Here is a 14,670-nt window from a genome sequence, read left to right as displayed (position 1 = left end):
TTCAAACCTGACCAATCTTTTCCAACATCCTAGGAGTGTGTATAAATTATAATGCCCATTATTGAGGTCTTCATCATCCTTCTGAGTTTTAAACATCTTAACTAAAGCTACTGTTTTTGAATCAGAGATTCTCCTTGAAATGAAATATAAATGTGGGTTATGCTGAAGCCTACTGAGTTGCCTAAACCTACATATGTTCCTTTCACTTGGTGGTCTCTTCTAGTATATGAAGAGAACACTGTTTAACAGCTGGTTTAAAGACATTGGGCCCAAGTAGAATGAGTAGAACCATAGAAAGGAAGATCATATTGGAATTTTTTAACAGAATCCAGGAGCCAGCAGTACATGGAAATGTCATTCATATTGAGAGGAGACAACATGGGGCTTAGAAGCAAGAGTGAGGAGAGCTGATTGTTTATGCCAGGGAGAAAGAGCATTGCAGGCTGCATTGAAGATGCTGAGGTGGAATGAGACACGAGGACATCCATTTGGGCCTGTGCAGTTGTCAGGGCCCACAAGTCACTACTGCATGGGATGCAAAGTTGACTCATCTCATCAGTGTTATGCCAGTCTGAGTAATATATGAGCAAATACATGAGGGGGGTTGTATGCTATGATCATGTAAGTGATAGTGATAGCTGGTGTTTCTCCTCATCCAAAAAAGTTGATCATGTGGCTAAATTCATGAGGGATCAATGGAGCTGACACTCTGACTCTTGAGGGAAAGAATTATAATCTAACTACAGGAAAACTTTGTCTAAGAATGCATTTAAGAATAACCTATTTCTGTGCATACAGGTGGAGAAATCACCATAAATTCACACATATATGTATGTATGTATAAGACTAGATGAATGAATACGTGGAGGGATAATTTTTTACATCCTAGAAATAATGATGCTCTAGTTCCATGAATAGATGGCACCATCACTAATGTACCTGTAAACTTTCTCCAATAAATGAAACAACCGACCCTTGTGGAAATAATTGATTTATTTAATCAAAACTAGGAAAGTCTAAGATAATTTTGGACCATTTTGTGCCAAAAACAAAAAAGATTCCTGGTGTGTGAGGTAAAGGAAAAAATAGAGAGAATCAGCTAGCACCGGATGCCCACTGGCCAATTTCAAGGGATTTTGAATACCATATAAACACTCATATACACAATTAAATCAATTGTAAATCATTGAATTTGTCATGATATTTTTGTAAGAAATGGGATAATCTAAAATGATCAAAAACTTCTCCACACAGTTTCATAAATTGCAAAAGGGAAAGATTGTTATACAGCAGAGAAATCTGGCAGCCATCACATAGTCTAGAATTGAAATGAAGATCACCAGTAATGATGATTCAAACCTTGGGTCTGTGAAGAGTCACCATAAAAAGAACACAGTGGCACTTCTGGACTTTGCTCACATATATGCACTACTGAGTATAACCTGGAGGAAAATTGCATGAATCTAGTTTAGAGACATTCAGAAACATGGCTGCTGTGCAGTCACTAAGAATGATAAGACCATGATTATATCGTGTTTTTTTTCTTACACAGTAGGATGCAAAATAACATATATTCTTCCATTAAAACTCATTCATCATTTGGTGATATTTTACTGGCAGTAGGCAGAGATTTCAGTTTACAGAAGAATGGAGAAACAAAAAGTAATTCAAGAGAGGAAGCTCAAACAAAACTTAATACAGGGTTCATTTGTTATAGCAAGATATGATTTTTTCCTACCTGTCTCTTCTGTCCTCCTGTGTCCTACTTCTGTAATTGGAAGAAGGTTTTTCCTTGCTGTTAACAAATTGTAGGACCATGTATACTCCTTGCCACACACAGGCTTCTTCCTACCACTAGGATCTCAGTTTCTCTCCATGAGGTCAATACAGGTAAGGTCAACTTGGACAAATACTGGAGACAATCACTGCCCAGGGAATGAATTCTCATACACACCAATCAGCTATCCTGCAATGGGATTAAGTTAAACATCCTTAAAAACAAACTGCTTACAAACAATAATAGCTGTTTGTAGTAAGAGCTCTGAAGTGCATAGCAGACACATTGGAAGAGCAAACATAAATGTCCATTCTTTCATCTATGACCAAGGCCATGAGTTATAGACTGAAGAACAAAAGTAAGTTACATTTTGAAGGAAGTATCATTAGGAAATAGAGGGATATAATTGATCAAACATACTTTCTCTCCCTTTGTCTGTGAACAAACAACTTAAAATGAAGATTGGTTCTCTTCATTAACATATATATTAAAAATGGTCTCAGAGGCTCTGTTACAAGTGGATACAGGTTTGTTTTGAATAGAGTCATGGTCTGGTTCATGTTACTCATTTGGGTGTTTGCTGATTTCCAGTTGCAGGGACATGATGGAATGAAAAATTAATATCCTTATTCAGAGGATGAGTTTGTTAAATGGGCTTCAGTGAAACCACACGGGATATTTCTAATGAACCACAGATGTTCAATTTTGACTTGTTTCCTCTTCCTCTCATTCTAATCATGCTAAGAGGTGAAGAGACAAAATGTGTTCCAAGATGCCCACTACCCTCTTCCCTTGAGTAATAGTGTTGCTAGAGAGAGTGGTGAAAGGGGAGCAGGTGGGGTGGGGTGGCTGGAGTCTCAGGAAACAGGACAGCATGAAAAGTATTTGTTCATTGTCTTGCCTTTGCATTAAAATGAGTGTTCTGTAAGATCAGTGGTTTGTGTCTACAAGTGCTCATGGTACTGTGAGGAAATGTAAGAGAGCTCAAGAACTGAAGGTATTTCAGCTTTCCCCCAAGAGGGAGCGGTGGCATCTTAAATCTCTTGGTGACAGAGGGACTGTTAGCATTTGAGATGTCATTGGGGGAACTAGTTGTCCTGAGGTGCAGCAATGAAAGGGATTCCTAAGTATGTGAGAACTCATTATTGAAGATGGTGTTTGCACTGATGGAAATCTAAGTAGTTTCTTTGGATGATTAGGATGTGTTAGCTAAGAACTCAAACATGTGAGGTCATTGTGTTTTCTATTCTCTGATTCCCATTTGGTCTCTTTCATATTGCTATTGAGACCTTATTTGTTCCACTATTTTCTTCAGTTATTCTTTTTTAGGTGTTTGATTAAATATCAAAAGCTTCAATGATGTTTAAACATTCATAATATTTATAATCCTTAAAATAACTACTTTGAAGTCTATTTAGCATTTGGAGATTGGTTACTGATGTCATTGATCTTTTTAAACTTTTCATTTCCAATTTATTGTTGGAATCTCTAATGGCTTACCTTTATCTACATAGCATGACAAATGCCACTGATGGGTCAGGTTTCCTACACTACAAGTCCATCCTGCTTCTTCCAGTAAACTCTGGTGTGTGGATTGAGAGTGTATTCAATGTGCAGCCAGGTCACCTCCCTTCCCTTTGCTCAAGGCCTCTCTTGTGTCTCTGTCACTCACACATGGAGTGAGGTTTCAGAGAAGAGTATTGAGGGGAGGCCTAGGAGGGATGGGGGAGAATGATGAAAGGGTGTCATACTTACAACTGTACTCGTACTTACAAACTGATTGGTTGAACGGTAACCACTTTGGACAACTACTTAAAGACAACAAAGGTATAATTAAAATTAAAAAAAATCATTTTGCAGAACACCGGAATCAAATACTAAGGGGGAAGAACATACAAAGAAATAAAAAAATCACATAGTACATTATAAGCACATTAAAAAGGACAGAAAGCAATATAAAAATTGTGTCCCTTTCTTGGGATTCATTTCACTTAACATCAGCTTATATGGTCATACGTACAGAGCTTTTGACCTCTTCTGCTTATCTTAGGAATATACTGGTTATTGCAGATAAAGGAAACCCATATAACCTATGATTCTTTGGGTCTGACTTATACAACTTAATATAATTTTTTCAGGTTTTCCATTTCCTAATAAATGTGGTGATGCCATTTTTTGATGGAGGCATAGAATTCCTATTTCTTTATCCATTCATCTACTGAGGGGCATGTGGGTTGGTTCCATAGTTTACCTATGGTGAATAATGATACAATAAACATAGTTGTTCTGGTAGCTTTAGTATGGCCTTGTTTGTGATAATTTGGGTAAATGCCTAAAAGTGGGATTCCTGGGTCATAGGGGAGCTCTATGTGGAGTATTTTGAGGAACCTCCATACTGCTTTCCAAAGTGGTTGAATAAATTTACATTCCCACCAAAAAATGCAGTAGGGTTCCCTTCTGTCCACATCCCCTCCAGCATCTGTTGTTATTAGATTTCTTGATTATAGACATTCTAACTGGGGTGAGGTGGTATCTCAATGTTGCTTTGATTTGCATTTCTTTTATAGCTATAGAGGTTGAACATTTCTTCATGTGTCTACTGGCCATTCTTATTTACTCTTCAGAGAAGTCTCCCTTTCAGTCTTTAGCTCACTTATTAATCAGGCTTTTGTTTCTTTGACGATACTTTGTTGGAGGATTTAATTTTTTGAATTCAAAGTATATTTTAGATATGAGGCCCTTGTCCATTGTATGGCTAGTGAAATTCTTCTCCCAATCCCTGAGCTTTCCATTGATCTTGCTTGTTATGTCCTTTTCCATGCAGAAGCTCTGCAGTTTCATGCAATCTCTTTTGTCCAAACTTTTTTTGATTTGATGTATTTCTGGGTCTTTATGAAGAAAATTTCGGCCTGTGCTAAGGAGCCCTAGAGTTTCTCCTATTCCTTCCTGTAATATTTTCAAACTGTCTGTTTTTGTATTGAGGTCATGGATCTATTTGGAGTTGATTCTGGTGCAGGTGGTATATACGGATCTGCCTTTAGTTTAGGAAATGGTTTTTAAAGATCTCTTTGGTGGAGAAAAAAAATCCCTTGACAACAAGGAATTGATAAATGTGTAGGTTGATGAACTAATTAGTTACATTGTTTAGATGATGACAGTATATGTACATACCAAAACCTACTGTACTTCAAATATATTATAATGTGTCAATCACAAGTTGTTTAAAAAATTAATGACAATTTTTTCTTTACAATGTTGTTTTTCAAAAATCTTTTGTAAAAACTATGTTGCCCTGCTTTTAAAAGCTTAGATTGATATACCTAGAAAGGCTTCTTCTTTATTGAATGATTACAAATTTTAGCATATCCTGTCTACACACAAGTACAGATGTGTGTTCTTTGTAAGTCAGAAGAGGCAATGTCAGATATGCTTGCTTGAGAAGGAAGACAGAGTTAGGGTGTGCAGATGCCTCCAGGACCTTCCTCCCAATACTTTCTTGTAACCTTAAAAGACTGACTCCACCTGAGCAGCTCTGTCAGCAGGTGGAGGCACCATGAAGAGCAGCTGGGACAGCCCAGTCTCTCACTTCTGCCTCCCTGTGAGGTTTTTGTTATGGCTTGTATTGCTGTTGGAGGTCTACTATAATCTTGTTGACAGTACAAAGTAGCAAAATCTTCAGGCTGCAGACTGCTGATGGTGTGTGAACTCTGTTCCAGATTAACTCCCATTGAACCTTGATAGAACCCCAGAGGCCAATCTATTTGCAAAATAGATCAGAAGCTTTGTAGCATTCTCTGGTCCCTGCTAATACCAATTTAACTCATTGCTAATGTGCTGACCGGCCCTGCATGTGATGACAACTCTGTCTCCAAGAGATGCATATAAGTGGGAGGACTGGGTCAACTGGACATCACATCTTGCACCTGACAATGGAAACATGAAAAACATTATGCATTTAATTAATTATGCTATCCAAGTACTTCCAGAAAGAAGCAGGCTGTTTTTCTTTCTCGCTATTATTTCTAACATATTTATAAGATATTTCTTTGTTTCTTTGTATGTCCTCCCCCACAGTATAACCCCTGTTTTCACTGTATTTGATATTGGTATAATTTGTTGAGGGGAAGGGAAAAAACAAATCGTTTAAATAGGGATACAGGTGGACCCACTGAAACAAAGAAATATATAAGATGTTATGTCAAAAAAGGAACTTTACAACATTGGAGTAGGGGTGGGGGTGGGGAAACGGGGGTGGGGGTGAGATGGGAAAGGATAGGAAGGGGAAACAAAGGAGGAGGCAACAATGCTTGATAAGAAAAGTACTCATACCTTTCCCATGTAATTGTAACACCACTGTATGGTATTTTCACAATAAAAAAACACAAAAACAAACAAACAAACAAATCATGAGATGTATAATCCCCAGCATTGTCCTTCTTTACCTTGGAGCCAAAACTGTAAAGCCTCAGGATCTGAGCAGGATCCCTCATGTCCATGCTGTGTGCTGAGTAGAACCTTCTCCTGCACAGGGTGTGAGCAGCCTATTATGATGTTCTCAGTTCAGTGGGCTGAGCTCTGGGCACATGCAAATTACCAGGAGTTGGGCAGGGCTGGGCATAACTGCAATCTGGCAGATTTCAGTGACAATGTACAGTCCTAAAGACCACCTATGTCCAATTTTCTTGTAGATAATGTGTTTCTCCCTGGTGATGTGAGAACAGAATATGCTGTCCTGTGAGAAAAATAAATGTTTTTAATTCCCATATTGTCCAAGACTTGTGAGTATTTTCTTTTCTATTTATGTTAATGTAAGCCAGTCACTGAGAGATAAGCATTCCTAAGGGAGGTCAATTTTATACTTTTCCTGCATTTTGTATCTGTGAATTTTGTGACACAGGATTCTAGAGCATTCAGGTTAATTCCCTGAACCACATTATATAGTTAATAATAATCATTATTATCCAGATTGAGAAATATATAGAGTTCAAAAAGTTTTATGAGAGATAAAACTCTTGAAAAGTATTATATGTGAAATAAACTATTTTTATCTGAGATGTATAGAGTGTCTTCCGCTGTTTGTATTGGTGCCCTGTTCACTCCATATAGATGACTCATTTCCTTCTGTTCTGAATGCTCTGATTTATTGCCTTTCTCTAGGACAGATCATAAAAGGTATTTCCTCTTTATACCTAGGGATACATGTGGCTCCATATCTAGCTTTGTAAGGGTCATACATTTCTGTTTAATATAACATTCGCTAAACTGTGTGAGGACATCTGTGTTTTCTATCTTAATTACTGGAAGCTGCTCTCTCTCTCCCTCCCCCTCCCCTCTTTGTATCTAATATGTTCTTTAACCAATGGCTGAACTCTACTTAAAGTTCACCGTTCTCCTTAATCCTGCATTATCTTTCATGACCAATACATTTTAGGTTGTAAGTAATTTTTTTGTGTGCTTGGCCTGAGGTTTGAACTCAGAGTTTAGGTAGTTTCCTGAGCTTTTGTGTTCAAGGCTGGTTTTCTACAACATGAGCCATAGCTTCACTTCCAGCTTTTTAGTGGTAAATTAGAGATAAGCAGCACATAGATTTTCATGCCCAGGCTGACTTCTAAATAACTTGAGCAGATCTCAGCTTCTTGAATAGCTAGAACTACAGGGATGAGCCAGTGGTACCTGGTACTAAAGCATTTTTTAGTGAATGCATTTAGGCCATTTGATCCAAACAGACACAGAAAGAATAAAATGCTCTGTGGTCAGAGTGAGGACAAACTGCAGCCACACTGTTTGGAGAGGACATCTTCAGCATGAGGAATCAAGCACAGCTGACAATAGGAAGTAGAATTAGAGTTAAGTTAGCAGGCCGCACAACATGGAGATCAGCATGTGGTGACACACTGCATTGTATAGTGCAGGATGTCACATTTGATGACAAATGAGCAGAGTAGTCACATGGAACTTAACATCACAAATGGAAACATCTGCTGTGGGTGCAAGGAGATAACACAGTTGTTCCAAGTCACAGAGCCCACAAATAAGTCATTGTCCAATCAGAGGCTTCTTCATTACAATTTAGTATATAAACTGCATCTGAGTCTTGATTGATCATCTTCTCCTCCTAAAACATGAATGGTCTCTGCAAAAACATGCTACCCAACTGCTTCTGAAAGGACTTTATAATGCTCTTCTTCCTTCTTTTTATGATTATGTAAGAACCTACTACCGAAAGCTATACTCTTCCCCTCATTCCTCTTAAATTTAACCTTTATTTTTCTCATATGGTCCTCTCAATCTTTGTCACTGTCTTTGTTGGAAGAGATTTGCTCTCTCTACCATGAGCTGTAGGACAAAGCTGGTACTAAATAAAACAAGTAAAAGGCAGCTGGGTACTGTGAAGTTATAAAGGCTACCTGGTAAATTATTAATAGAATGACCAAGGACATCTACTTGTGTGGAGTTAAAAGCAGACAGCTCTAACAATAACACATAAATTCTCGTGATCCATGCTCCAGGTCTGGCTTTAGCAACTGTGAAAATGTGTCTTACAGTTTTCAAGTCTACAAAGGCTTTTGGTACTGGAATACTTGGAAGAGTTTGAGACAATGGCCTCCATCCAGAGATCTTGACAGGCTTACATTGCTCTGGGCTGTGAGGGATGTAGTTTCTGGCTGAGAGATGATGCTGAGGACAGGGAGATGGGGGAGGCTAAAAGAACATTCTGTGGATCTTCTTGATAGAAGGAAGAGCTTCAGGAAAGGAACGTGTTTATAAACTGGGCCATGAAAGTAAGCAAGCTGAAAGTCTGAGAGACCTAGACTTCAGAGCAGGGCTGAGTCTGTGGGAAGGATGTTCCAGGTTTCTTCCCTTGGCTTCTGAGGGGCTGGGATAAAGAGGAGATTCAGCAGGGTCCTCAGGACAGATTCTTAATTCCAGTCCTATTCAAACATAGAGGAAGTGGGGCTCTGGTAGTTCACTCCTCTAATCCTAGCTTCTCAGGAGGCTGAGATCTGAGGATCATGGTTTGAATCCACCCTGGTCAGGAATAAATTGATCTCCAATAAATTACCCAGAAAAAAAGCTGGAAATGATGTTATGGCTTAAGTGGTAGAATACTAGCCTTGAGCACAAAGATCTCAGAGACAACACCTCACCTACATCCTGAGTTCAAGCCCGACGATTGGGGAAAAAAATACCCAAACCAAAAAAAAAAAACACCAACAAAAAAAAATATATAGGAGACTTCATAAATGAAAGAATGCCAAAGTAATACATCTATTGTTCATATGCATCAAATTAACACATGGATAAACATACTTTCTTTGTCTAACTCATCATTTCAAATTCTGATCCTGAAAAAGAACTCTAGGGAACAAAGGCCCTTCCTCTCTTTTAGCCTGAGCATCATGAAGCTCAGGACCCAATTTGTTCTTTTGAGCACAAGCAGTGACCTGCTCAGTGCAGAGGACTCTGGGTCCCTGCTGGGGATAGCATTGACAGTGCAGCCCCCTCTCACCTCCCACTACTGGATATGGTGTGTGCACATGTTCCCTTCAGGGCTGCATGTCTTCAGCCCTCATTCCCTCACCTTTCTGATCTGTACTTGATGATTTCACTACAAGAATCCTGGTGGAAGTGTCAGCCTTGTCTTGTGTGATTACACTTTCAAAGTGAAATATGAAATAGGAACTTGTACAAGAGGAGACATGACCCCTTCTATAAACATGGTCCCAGCTTCCATGTGTTCCATGAAAGCCTGGAATGGAGCTCCCCAGGCTCAAGTTCCTAAGGACAAAAGGGAAGCATCACCCCTGCTTTCCCAAGGTCTCTAAGATCAGCGTTCAGTTTTTTTCTCCTAGTGTGGATTTTGGCATCTCGTGGAAGCTTTGTGACATAGCAACAGGCAAGATTTCCATTTGGATTTTTGGTAAGCAATCTTCTCAAACAATTATGCAAGAGAATCTCAGTATTTTAATGCAAAATTATGCCATTTTATTTCTTTTACCTAAGGATTAATTTTAATTTGTATATATTAATAGCATTAGGTGATTTTTAAATGGTAATTCTATACCTAAATTCAGTGTACTTTGAAAAATTTCACAACCTTCTTTCTATTTCCACTGTCATTTCCCTCCAACACCTGAGATTTTTCTTACACTATGTAATTGACTTCATTATACACAAATATATGTATATATGCATACAAACTATATTATATATTGTACTTAGTTCATTTTCATTTATTTGTGCCTTTGTTCCCTTACTAATTCCCTCACCTATCTCCCTTTAGATGTTTCCCCCATTTTGCTTTCATGAACTGCTTTCATGCTTTGTTATTACTATTATTGAATTATTATATTATCATCATTATTTAATTGTACATACCACAAATGAGTGGAACCATGGAATATTTGGCTTTGGAATCCTGACATATCATTCAACATGACCTCCATTTCCTAAATTTTCCAGCATATTATATAATTTCATTGTTCATCTCTCTCTGTCTTTACTCATGATCCAGAGTAATAATGTCCTCAGCACTTTACTAAAATCCCTATTGTTGTAAGTCATAGGCCTTGAACTCAGGGCCTGGGCACTGTCACTGAGCTCTTTTTCTCAAGGTTAGCACTCTAGCACATTAAGTCACAGCCACCCTCTGGTCTTCTGGTATTTACGTGGAGATAAGAGTCTCCCAGCTTTCTGCCCAGGCTGGCTTTGAACCAGATCCTCAGATCTCAGCTTCCTAAGTATCTAGGATTATAAGCATGAGCCACCAATGCCCAGCACAATCTCATTTTAAAGAAGGACCTGAGGAATCATGATGGGTCAAGACAAGGTCAGGCTGAACCTTGAATCTCAGACTTAGAAGGAATTCACTAAGCAAATGGGTGCAACAGTGTAAGAGGAACAAAGGAAGGGCAAATGCCTCTCTTGTGATGCCTTCCAAGTTTAAATCATATCCCCTGGATACTATATTCCAGATGCGCTTAAGTACAGATTTGTGTTCTTTTTATGAGAACAGAAGCCTTGTATGGATGATGACTGTGAGGCTGAGATGAAGAAATACAGTTAAGATTGAGAAGATTGTCACTGACCACCTCGACCAAATCCCCAACTGAACTTCAGAGCCTGGCTGTAGCTGCAAAGCATTGTCAGCAGGTGAAACCACACGGAGAAGCAGCTGGGGCCGCCCAGCCTGTCACTTCTGCTTCCCTTGGAGGTTTATGTTATGGCTTGTACCACTGTGGGAGGGTAACTATTACTCTGTTGACAGTAGTAAGTTGCAAAGTCTTCAGGCTGAAGGCTGCTGATTGTGAGAGTGAACTCCATCCCAGATTGGCTTCCACTGAACCTGGATGGCACCCCCGATACCAAACGGTTTGCCCAGTAAATCAAGAGTGTAGGAGCTTTCCCTGGTTTCTGCTGATACCATTGTAAATTATCACTAATACCTTGACTGGCCTTGCAGGTGATGGACACTCTGTCTCCTACTGATGCAGACAGAGAGGATGGAGACTGGGTCATCAGAATGTCACAATTGGTACCTGATAATGGAAACAAAAAACAAATATCCACCCAATTAGTTATACTGTGAGACCTTCCATGAAGACCCAGGCTTCTAGACCTAGACTTCTCCCACAGGGTGGAAGAGTGCTATCCTTCCTTACCTGGGAGCCAGAGCAGCAGGAGCCCCAGGAGCTGGGCAGGGGCCCTCATGTCCATGGTATGTGCTGACTGGGACTGACTGACACACAGAATTTGAGCAGCCTTAAAGAAGTTCTCAGGCCAAGTGGGCTGTGCTCTGGCCTCATGCAAATCCTCAACTGCTAGGCAAAGCAACAGAGCTAGCACAGATGCAGGGTGGCGGAAATCCATGTCAAAGCCCAGAACTAAAGTTATCATGTGTTCCAATGAGACCTGCACATCACAAATTTGTCCTTGAAAAATGCTTTTCCAAAGACAGAACGACTCCCTTACTCTTTTTAAAAAAGCTTATTTTTATGGGCTGGGAAGGTGGCTCAGTGGTAGATTGCTTGCCTCACATGCATGAAGCCCCGGGTTGGATTCCTCAGCACCACATAAGCAGAAAATGCCAGAAGTGGTACTGTGGTTCAAGTGGTAGAGTGCTAGCCTTAAGCTGAAATGCTGAGGGACAGCACACAGGCCCAGAATTCAGGCCCCACGACCAAACAAAAAAGTTAAAAAGTGTATTTTGATTTCGACATGATCTACATTAGGATATTCGCGGTAGCTTTTGCATGTCAGTCACTCAGAAAAAAAAATCAGAATGAAAATAATTATAGAAGACTGCTTCCTTGTCACCGAATTTCTGAGTTTTTTGTTTTTCTGCCCTACCCCAAAGTGTAGTTAATCATAATCAGCATTACCCAGAAATTGATAAGTGATAACAGTGATCATAGGTAGGTAGGTAGTTGGCTAGGTAGAAGTAGATAGTAGGAATGTATGGAGTTAAGGAAGTAGAAAAAAACAAAGAAATAAGATAGATTAAAACAAGGAGTTAAGGAAACAAGGAAGGAAAATCTAGATAGCTATCTAGGTAGCAGGCTGGATTTAAACATTTTAAAAAATACCATGTTAAAACAAATCAAGTGCATCCAAAAATCATGATCTGCATTGCAGAGACCAGCCCATGGTGCTTGCATTGCTGCCCTGTGCACTCCTGATGAATATTGGCTTTTCTTCTCTTGTGGATGTTCTTTCCCAAAGCCTCCCTCCAAGTCATTCCTCATAAGATTTTTTTTTATTTTCAAACTCACATGAAGGAAAGAACTTGGTTCTATTTCTTGCTTTGTAACCATTATTCTTTTCAACACCAGTCATTTTCTAAGCTTTTCAGTGCAGTGTGTTTCCTAACTTTATTATCTGCAACTGTGGCCCCTCAGAAGCTAAGTTGTCCTCTAACCCATGGGCTCACATTTACTTTAGTCTACTCCATTCCATACATGTGAATATCCCTATATTCCCCTCCAGTTTCTCTAGTGTCTAAGTGATGGTATTTTCAATGAATGAGACACAAACAGGCCAAAATGGGGTGAAATGCAACATGACCAAGATTGAGGATGAGGAACTGGAGGATGAAGAGTATCCCCACATGGAGTTTATTCATTACTGTGTCCAAACAAGAGCAGAAACTGGATGGCGTTTTGGAAAACTTTTACTTATACTTGGCTGAAAACTGTGACAATATGTTAAATGGGTGAGAACTAGAAAAAGAAATATGTTTCCTAAATGTGGCTCTGATACAATAAAAAAATGTACGTTTGCTCATCCTCCTCTACTCAAGACATGAAAGCCTAGAAATCCCTTGGAATTTAAGAGAGAGAAAAAGAGAAATAGAGAGAGAAAGAGAGAGAGAGAGAGAGAGAGAGAGATGCTTGGGCCTGTATGTGAATAAAGACTGAAATCCAACAATCTTTGTTACACAGTGTTCTCTCTATGAGGGAAGCACAGGTAATATGCCCCGTGAGGATAGATAACCACATGGCATTGCCTCCTCGGGCATGTTTTCTCTGAAAGTCCAGTTAGTGAGGCTGAACCCAGTCTATGAAATATGATGGGAACCAACATCCTCAAAACTGAACAGCACACCAAATAATACCTGAGAATTATGAAAGCAAAATCAGTGTTTTAGAGAAGCAAGTGTCCACTCTACAATTAGGGACCAATGCTCTGAGTTAATCAGAGAAGTTAAAGGTTACTCATAGCACTAAAAGGGGTTATTGAAAATCTTGGGATATAAGAGACTAATGTTCCTTTCTCTTTTTTACCCTGAAATCCTTCCCTTTAAATAAATGGACAGGCTACTTTTTATTGAAACACATGATGAATATAGTAAAAATATACACCCTGCTAAAAATATGTCTGTGTCGGATTATGTAGATTTCATCAGACAGAAATCATCCTCAATGACCAGTGTGTACTGCTTCAAGCTGTGAACACATGATGGATTAGAAGACCTCTGCCTTAGTTTGTATAACTGGCCACTAGTCAACACACAGTTGAGTTTGATTTCCATGAAATATAATTGTTCAACTGTTCAACTTCTTGTCTAGTTCTCTTTTCATTATGATAAAGTAGAAGACACTAAATGGAACTGGAAGGCCAATACCATGTGCCCCGATTAAGCACATTGCTAAAAGTGGGAGAATTCGACTGGGGACCAGTGACTCAAAGTTTTAATTCTAGCTACTCAGAAAACTGAGCTTTAAGGATCACAGGTCAATGCCAGCTCACACAGAAACCTCTGTGAGACTCTTACCTCCAATTAACCAACAAAAGCCAGCAGTGAAACTGTGGATCAAGTAGTTCAGTGCTATCTTTGAGTAGAAAACCTCAACCACAGCATCCAGGCCTTAAGTTCAAAAGCCACAACAACATTGAGAAAGGGAATGAGAATCCCTAAAGGAGTAAGTTAGGAGCAGCCATAGAACAGGATTTGTTCATTTGATTTTTGTCAGTCTCACTAAAATGAAAATTCTGTGAGATCATTGATTTTCTTAGATGTGCTCATGACTTCACTGCTGGCGATTGTTCATAATAACTATCAGTGTATAACTGTAAATAATTTCCTTGTGTTGATGATAGGAATAAATGAACAGCTGTACAACTTGAGACCTGCTGCTGTTTCACTTTTGACCACCAGGGGGAGGAGTGGAACCTTAGACATATTAGTGACAGGCATAGGGAGGAGTTGAACTGGGACAGGATCGTCTGGCTGCCTGAGTAACAGTGACAAAGGTGGTTCCTGAGCATATGGTGACTCAAAGTTCTGCAGTGGTGCTTGAACTGAGAGAGATATCAGAAGTCTGCTCTGATGTCTGGAACTGATATGTACTGAAGAAGAGGAACTTAAACATGACTTTAAAACTCAAACAAGG

At 39.3% G+C, this 14,670-nt stretch overlaps 1 gene segment (V, D, J or C); it reads right to left on the bottom strand.

The window, feature by feature from the left end:
• LOC106000741 overlaps window positions 1-11,674 on the bottom strand; it is a 12,731-nt gene extending 1,057 nt beyond the window's left edge. The window contains 1 exon segment of the V gene segment in view: window positions 11,440-11,674. Coding sequence covers window positions 11,440-11,674 — 235 coding nt within the window.
• Window positions 11,675-14,670: the final 2,996 nt, after the last annotated feature.

This window comes from Dipodomys ordii, unplaced genomic scaffold, assembly GCF_000151885.1.
Source record: "Dipodomys ordii isolate 6190 unplaced genomic scaffold, Dord_2.0 Scaffold237, whole genome shotgun sequence".
NCBI classification, from domain to species: domain Eukaryota; kingdom Metazoa; phylum Chordata; class Mammalia; order Rodentia; family Heteromyidae; genus Dipodomys; species Dipodomys ordii.
Note: the sequence above shows the minus strand (reverse complement) of the source record. Positions and strands in the feature narration are given on the sequence as shown.